This window comes from Myotis davidii, unplaced genomic scaffold (genome assembly GCF_000327345.1).
Source record: "Myotis davidii unplaced genomic scaffold, ASM32734v1 scaffold543, whole genome shotgun sequence".
NCBI lineage: Eukaryota > Metazoa > Chordata > Mammalia > Chiroptera > Vespertilionidae > Myotis > Myotis davidii.
In genome coordinates this window covers 202,326-209,875 of record NW_006294117.1, presented here as the reverse complement: position 1 = coordinate 209,875, position 7,550 = coordinate 202,326, and the positions used below count along the sequence as shown (strand labels likewise).

Below are 7,550 nucleotides of genomic sequence, written 5' to 3'. Positions count from 1 at the left end.
GGATCCGAAGAGGAAGGGCGGCCCGGGCCCCACGCTCAGCTTCGTAAGGAGCCGCGGGGGTGGGGGAGGGCGCCAGGGCCTCCCTTGGCAGCGGGAATCGGGCCCGAGAAAGGGAATCGGGAGCCGGGGCCACCCTCCGGCCCGAGGAGGGCTACATCCAGGTCTCTCGCCGGAGATGCGGAACCTGGGTTCCCCACGAGAGAGGTTTGGGGGCGAGGGTAGGCTTCCCCGTAGACTGCCCGTGAGGACCGGGAGCCGGGAATGGGGAAACCAGGATGCCTGTTTGGTGCCATAACTGTGGATACTGGGACCGTCTCCCCCTGCTCGGAGGGGAGCGAATGCAAACCTGGAGTCTCAGATGTGTGGATTAGACACTCGGACCGCCCGCTGTGTGGCCTTAGGAGATTTGCTTAGCTTCCCTGAGCCCCATTCGCCCAGTGTCCGTTTGTTGAGCCCCTTACCTGGTGCTGGGCATTGTGCTAGGCGTTGGCTGTGCCCGGGTGAACCAGGCGGGCACGATCGCTGCTTTCCTGGAGCGTCTGTGATGGCCTGCCTTTATTTTTTGTATTGGGAAAAACGGACATCTCCTCTTCTGATGTGATGAGAATTCAGTGAGGCCATCCTGGAAAAGGATCATGGGGCTTGTCTGATAGAAAGGGCTAGACCAGTTGTCCTCTTTTTACTTTTTTAAGTTAAATAAAAAACCAGATTTTTTTTTTTTAAATTAGGAAAGGGAAGAGAGAGAGAAAGAGAGAGACAGTCGAACAGTGATTTGTTGTTCCACTTATTGATGCATCCATTGGTTGGTTCTTGTACGTGCCCTGACCCAAGATCAAACCCCAAACCTTGGCGTGTTGGGTCCATGCTCTGACCAAAGAGTGACCCAGCCGTGGTCAGTCCTTCTCAATTGGAGATGCTCTTCCTATTTAGGGAAGCCTGGAGACATTTTCGGTGTCAGAACTGGGGCAGAGGGTGCTGCTGACATCTGCGGGGAGATCAGGGACAGGGATGTTGCTCAACATTGTTCAAATGCACAGGGCAGCCCTCCTCGAACCCCCACTCCAGATTCCCCAGCAAGGAGTGATCCAGCTCCACAAGTCGTTAGTGCTAGATTGAGAGACTTTGGTTTAAATAAATGGCATCTATACTGATTTTCCATTCTGAGCTTGCTTTGTCTCAGGTGTTGAGATCAAGGCCCTGTGGTGTGGGAAAACAATACCAAAATTTGAGAGAATAACAGACTGGGGTTCAAGTTTCTTCATCCACCAAAAATGGGTGTGAGACTACTAGTCCCAGCTCTGCAGGTCCCTGAATGCCTGGTTGATGGGTGGAGAGATAGGATGATCCCTTTCAGGCTGGTTGCTGCCTGTGGGGCACGGGAAGCCTCAGTCAGTGGGAGCAGATGGAGGCCCAGGACAAGAGTCCGGAGGGAGGCTTCTGTTTGAGGAAGGGAAATGCCAGGAGCTGAGTGTGCGTAGTGGTCCCTGCTGTTTCATTTATTCACTGAGGGGCTGTTTCGGGAGCACCCTCCACGAGGCCAGGCCAGATTAGGTTCAGGGACACAGTGTGGCTTGGTGGTTAAGGATGCTGCTCGGTGTCTTGGACCCACTCGACCCTAATTCAGTCCCATTGTTTGCTGGCAACATGACCGAGGATACAGGCCTATCCTTCTCAAAAATATTTCCTCATGTATAAAATCGGTATGGTTGTAACTATGAAAGTGAAAAGAGGTGATACATGCAAAGCACTGGGCACAGGGCTTGGCATACAGTAAGTGCTTAATAAAAGGAGCTGTTGTTGCCTGCGTGGTCACTGCTAGGGGAGGGTGAGGCCTCAGCATGGAGAGTGAGGACGGAGCCTGTCCCCACTGGTGTGGGGGTTCTTCTCGCTCCCTGGGAGGGCATCATGGGGGCCCAAGACTGCCTGGGTATCATTGGCCCAGGGCAGGCGCTAAGAGTTGCGTGTGCTCCTCTCTGATTGCTGCGCAGGTTGGCCGGCTGGCGGAGCTGGGCGCGGCGTCAGGACGGGCCACCGGGCCGGGCTAGGAAGGTGTAGTGGGCCTCAGCGCCGCCAAGGGCGGGCCCGACTCCTGTAACCGTTGCAGTCTTCTGTCCCTTCACCCAGGTGGGCAAGCGCAGAGGCGGAAACAAACTAGCCCTCAAGACGGGAATAGTAGCCAAGAAGCAGAAGACGGAGGATGAGGTGAGCAGGCCAGGTTTGGGGGCTACCCATGCGGCCTTTCCTTAACAGCCTCAGCACCTGGCTAACCAGCCCTGTCCCTCCCTGTCCATCTGGACCTTGGATGTGGGGGTACTGGGTGAGGGAGGAGGGCTTTCAACAAGGTCCCCAGATAACTTGACTCTGAATATCTTTACCTCAAATCCAGGACCTCTGGGTGGTGGTACTGGGGGTGGGTCAGCTGTCTCAGGACAGTCCTGACCCCAGTTCCTGGCCTCCCTGGTATCCCCTTCCCAACCTCCTGTGTGCCCCTGCCCCCCTCCCCACAGGTATTAACAAGTAAAGGTGATGCATGGGCCAAGTACATGGCAGAAGTGAAAAAGTACAAAGCCCACCAGTGCGGCGATGATGATAAAACTCGGCCCCTGGTGAAATGACCCCCTTCCCCCGTCTGCCCACGGCCTGGGACTCTCTGCGATGTACATAACTATTTAATGTGGCAGCGGCGGTGGCGGCAGCCCTTCCCCCCAAGGACTTAAACACAGAAGGAAACCAAGATGCTTCCCGCAGCCGCGGACGATCCTCCAGGACTCTTTTTTACCTTGAGCACTTGCCTCCTGAGACTTCATAGAACAGTGGTTTACTGTCCCCTCTCTTCCCACCTCCTTGCTCTCTCTGGCTCTTTCTGTCTTCCTTTTCTCGCCCTCCCCTTCCTCCTTCCCTTAGCCATCACTTCTGGGAAGTAAAGAACTTGACTTAGTGCCGGAGCTGTGTGCTTGGTTGCCTTCTTTGCTCCTTCCAACCTAAAGCCTCCCCTGCTACACTTTCCAAAGTGTGGATTTGGCCTGGTGAGGGGGGTTTCGGGGTCTGGGGAGGATGGGGGTATGGCCCCGTCAGTAGGCCTGGACTCTTCCCTAGGACCCTTTTCCCCCCACCCCTGACTGTACCCCCCACTGTTGCTCCTGATGTTCAGGTTCTCTTCACAGTCCCATTTGGCTGGGCCAAAGCTGTATTCAACAGACATTGAGTACCTATTCTGTGCCTGGGCTGGGGTTACAGCTATGAGCAGAACTGATCATGCTTGCTCCCTGCCCTTGTGGAAGGAAACAAAGGGGAAGCCATTTGGGGAGGTGCCTGTGAAGAAGTACAGGGTAGAGGCTGGGGAAGGGTGTCTATTTTCATTGACATACGATCAGGGACCTGAGTGAGGTGAGGAAATGAGTTCTAGGTGGAGGGAACAGCCAGCGTAAAGACAGGCCAGAGAGTGCCTGGCCCTTATGGGGAGCTTTGAAGAGGCCCATATGACAAGCCAGGTGAGTGAGAAGCGTGAGTGGATTACATAGAGAGCCTTGTGTGTTAGGGTAGAAACTTGGGACTTTATTCTTGGTGAGAAGAAGCCGTTGGGGGTTTTGAGCTAAGGAGCAACACACTGTTTTATATCAACAGGAGCGGCTGGGGTTGACCCCGCCGGCTATATATATGATCAGGAAAAGGAATACACAGAAGGAGCACATGGACTTGTTTGTCCCATCTTGCAGGCATGACTACTGACATGTTAGGGGACAGGGTGTCCTAAAGGAAGTCTTATTTCCCTAGTGCCCCTCTAATGCCCTCCTGGCCCCTTTGTTAATCCTGGTGGAGCTGGAATGTTTTATGATGCCCTTGCCTTCCAACCTCTTCTCAAACCTCATAGACCTGGGATCCCCAATGTGGCCCAAACGCTGAGCAGCTCAGCACTCCAGTCTATCCCATGGCCAGGTTCCTGTACCCCTTCCATCAGGGGAAGAGCAGGGCTTGGAGGATCACGGTGGTCACTGGAACCTGTGGAGGCAGAGGGAGGAAGGGCAGATAGCAGCGGTCCTTCCTGGGAGAGGGCAGCCTGTTGCCGGGTTCCAGCCTGTGGGAGTTGGGTTGGAGCACCAGAACAGACAAAACTCCCTGTCCTAGTGGAGCTAACATTCTAGTTGGGGAAAACAGACAAGAAACAAACAGGACACATCAGATGGTTATACATTTGGGGTAGGGTATGAAAGGGGGACTGATATGAGTGGAAGAGATGGCGATTTTAAGTAGGTCATGGATGGCCTGCCTCCCTGAGAAGGTGGCATTTGTCCCAAGTTCTGAAGAAGGTGGGATTGGCAGTTAAGCGTCTGGAAGTATTCCAGGTGGAAAGAACTGCAGGTACAAAAACCTCAAGCTGAAACCATCCCTGACTTGAAGCAAGCAGACTTTGGAACAGGAGACATACCCTCTCTCATTTCCTGCTAATACACAATAAAGTCTGGTTTTTAAAATTTTGTTTATAATCCTCACCCAAGGATATTTTTCCATTGACTTTAAGAGAGTGGAAGCGGGAGAAACAAACATCTATGTGAGAGCGGGACATCAACTGATGGCTTCCTGCAGATACCTGATAAGGGCCTGGGCTGGGGAGGAGCCTGCAACTGAGGTACATTCCCTTGACCGAAATCGAACCTGGACCCTTTAGTCCACAGGCCAATCCTCTATCCCTTGGCTATAACCACTGAGCCAAACCGGCTAGGGCTGGTTTATTTTTTTACATTGACCCAAGGTGTTGGGGTCTAACCCCAGCAAGATCCAGGGGTCCCCAAAGGTGTGGACGGAGTCGGTGAAGAAGAAGAAATGACCCGGAGACAGTGTTCAGTTGATCAGCAGCCTAGCCAGGATCTCCAGCCAAGTTCTGTCTTTTATTGTCTTGTTACATCTGTCAATTTCTATTTCAAAGGTTAGGGCGTTTCTTTTTTTCCATTCCAGGGAGTAAAGATGATGTAGCTTAAGGGTGATGGTTCGACTACCCGCCTGGCATTTAGTTAAGGGGTTTTATTCCCTCCCTAACTTCAGGGAAAAATCCCTATCTGGGGAAATAACTTTTCTCGGAGAGGTGACCTTGGTTAAAACACATAGCGCCAAGAAGGGGAGCAAACATATAAAGAACAGTATGCCATATACACCAGGTCCCTTGAAACATGCTGTGCAGATGTTTCTTCCCCACAGTGACTGTCAGGCAGCAAGGATGGACTGGCTTCCTACTTTGGGGAAGCTGAGCTGACCCAAGTGTGACTAGTGGGGGGAGGGGACATAGCCCATGGAGCCACTACTACTTCCTACTCCCTGGAAGCCATCAGCAGTGGTTGGAGCTTTAAAAAGAAACACGTGGGAGAAGTAGGTCGCCCCTGCAGCAGCTCAGCTTCTATTCTGAAGTGTCAAGCGGCAGAAGGAGCTGATGGAGTCCTGGCACCTCCCTTCATGGTGCTCACCAGCTCGGACCTGGGGAAAGTCTGAAGGGGGAGGAAAAGGAGATTTCAGGTTTTGGTGAGTCAAATAGTTTGGCTTCAAACTATTCTGATGTCTGTTAGCAGTTTGATCTTGGGTAAGTCACTTAGCCTTTCTGTGGCTCAGGTTCTTCATCTATAAAATAGGTGTAAAATGCAGAAGCATCTCTAGAGTCAGGTTCTAATGTTCATATAGTCAATGGTAACCCTGACATTTCGAACAGCTGTCATTGCTTTCCAGGGTGAAGCAACTGGCTTGTGTTTGGTGGTCATGTTTGAGAAATGCTGACCATTAAAGCTGGCTCAGTGTGATGAGATGCACAGGCAGAGAGGCTATTGTAAAGTGATAGGCATTTGTCTGCCATCTCAGATTCACAGTTGGGCATCAGCTCCTTGAGTGTCTTTTTGCCCTAGAGCTTCTAGATGAAGTAAGTTTGCCATGCACATGGCTGTTGTGAGAATTACATTTAGAAACTGCCTTACAGCTTAAGAAATGGGGTGAGGAGTCCCAATTCAGTACTCAAACCCACCAGCTGGGGAGAGGAAACTTACCAGTACTGTGGGCCATACAGGTAGCAGGGGCCACTTTATTCTACCCCATCCCCACTCTCCCGAGGCTTGTGCAGAGTCGCTGGAAACTTTACGAGTTAAAAGGGAGGTGAACCCTAACAAATTCTCTCCTGCATCTCTAACTCGCTCCCCACCTGACCCTTATCTGGGGCAATCCCCAACCCTGAGCAAAAAATTCCCACCGTTCATATACTTTCCGGAAACCTATATACATAGTGCCAGCCCTTCAACCTCACCCTTTCTTCTATTTAACGCCCACCTCCAGGGCTCTACAAATCCCCAGGCTCTGAGTCTCAGCTAGAGCCATAGCCGCGAGTGCCAGGAGGGAATTGTAGTCCAGATATGTGCCGGCGAGGGAAGGCCACTGCGCATGCGTAGGCAGCGTCTTCTCGCACGTGTCTCCCCAGTCGGATGTCTGTCCAATTCAGCCAGCTATGGTGGGCATCCAGGCTGCTGCTTTAGGGAACCCGACTGTCGGGTGGAGCTCGGCGCCTGCCGACCTTTCCCAAGCCAGTGCTCGGCAAGAGGGGTCTTAAGCACCTGTTTCTCATGAATGAACGGAACCAGGACTGACTTTGTCAACGGAAAGTGGGCTGAGAAACCGATCCCCTTCCTCCAGGCTGGGGCAAAAATTGACCGTGTGCCTCTCCTGAGGCCAAGAAGTCTCTCAGGGCAGGGCTGGGTTGTTCTCAGAGCACTGGGTCTCCAGCTCTTTCCTGGAGGAAGAGGGCCCACTTTGTCCTACGGCGGCGCAAAGGTCACAAAAATGCCTTCTTTGTGACCCTGCTCTCCCCTAAATTTCCTGGGCCGTTCCACTTCATTCAGCTTCAAGTGGGGAAAGAGATTGGGGCGATTTGCTCCAGTGTTTATTTTATTAGTTCATTTCATTAAAAATTTTACATCTTTGTTTTTTTCATATCCCTGTAAAAATTGGTAAACTGGAATTTAATCTGGGAAGTACATAACGTAAAATGTAGCAGAGGCTGCGGTAGGATGAGCCTGTCTCCGGCACTCCCTTTGTCTGGCTTTTTATTTTTTTTTTGGTCTCTGGGGTATAAAGTCCACCCGCGGCTGTTCCCTCTACTCTCAACTTGAGCACACAGACCGTACTCCTACCAAGTACCCTCTGGATGGGGAGAGGGAGGCAGTTAAATTCTCAGAGCGGGTGACCGGCACCGCAGCTGGCTCTGGCGGAGCGGTTCCGGTGTCCACTGCACGGCCCAAGTCCCAGGTTCCGCCAAACTTAGCTGGAGCTTCCACGTGAGAGCCGCTGAGAAAGACGAGACGATGGGAGGACCGGCCGGCCAGAGAGGCCAAGAGAGGAGCTCACCCTTTGGTCACGTGACCCAACTCGGCGGGGCCAGGGTCTCCCGGGTGCACGGCCACGTGCGACCGCTGCTGCTTCCGATTGGCTTGGTTGGGCCAATTTGAACGGCGTACGGGAGCCGCCGCGGCTCATGTGGGGCCGCGTTTGTGTATGTATGAGTGTGTGGTTCTTTTTTTTTTTTT

At 52.6% G+C, this 7,550-nt stretch overlaps 2 protein-coding genes across 2 annotated transcripts in view; both read left to right on the top strand.

Moving 5' to 3' along the window:
- Positions 1–2,945, top strand: part of LOC107183843 (chromosome unknown open reading frame, human C19orf43) — a 4,163-nt gene extending 1,218 nt beyond the window's left edge. The window contains exons 2-4 of the mRNA XM_015566876.1: positions 6–43; positions 2,125–2,202; positions 2,508–2,945. Of these exons, the coding sequence (XP_015422362.1) occupies positions 6–43; positions 2,125–2,202; positions 2,508–2,615 (224 nt within the window). The 3' untranslated portion in view covers positions 2,616–2,945. The remainder of the gene's footprint in view (positions 1–5; positions 44–2,124; positions 2,203–2,507) is intronic.
- A 4,437-nt stretch (positions 2,946–7,382) lies between these two features.
- Positions 7,383–7,550, top strand: part of TNPO2 (transportin 2) — a 16,404-nt gene continuing 16,236 nt past the window's right edge. The window contains exon 1 of the mRNA XM_006768200.2: positions 7,383–7,516. The gene's annotated coding sequence lies outside the window, so the exon portion shown is untranslated. The remainder of the gene's footprint in view (positions 7,517–7,550) is intronic.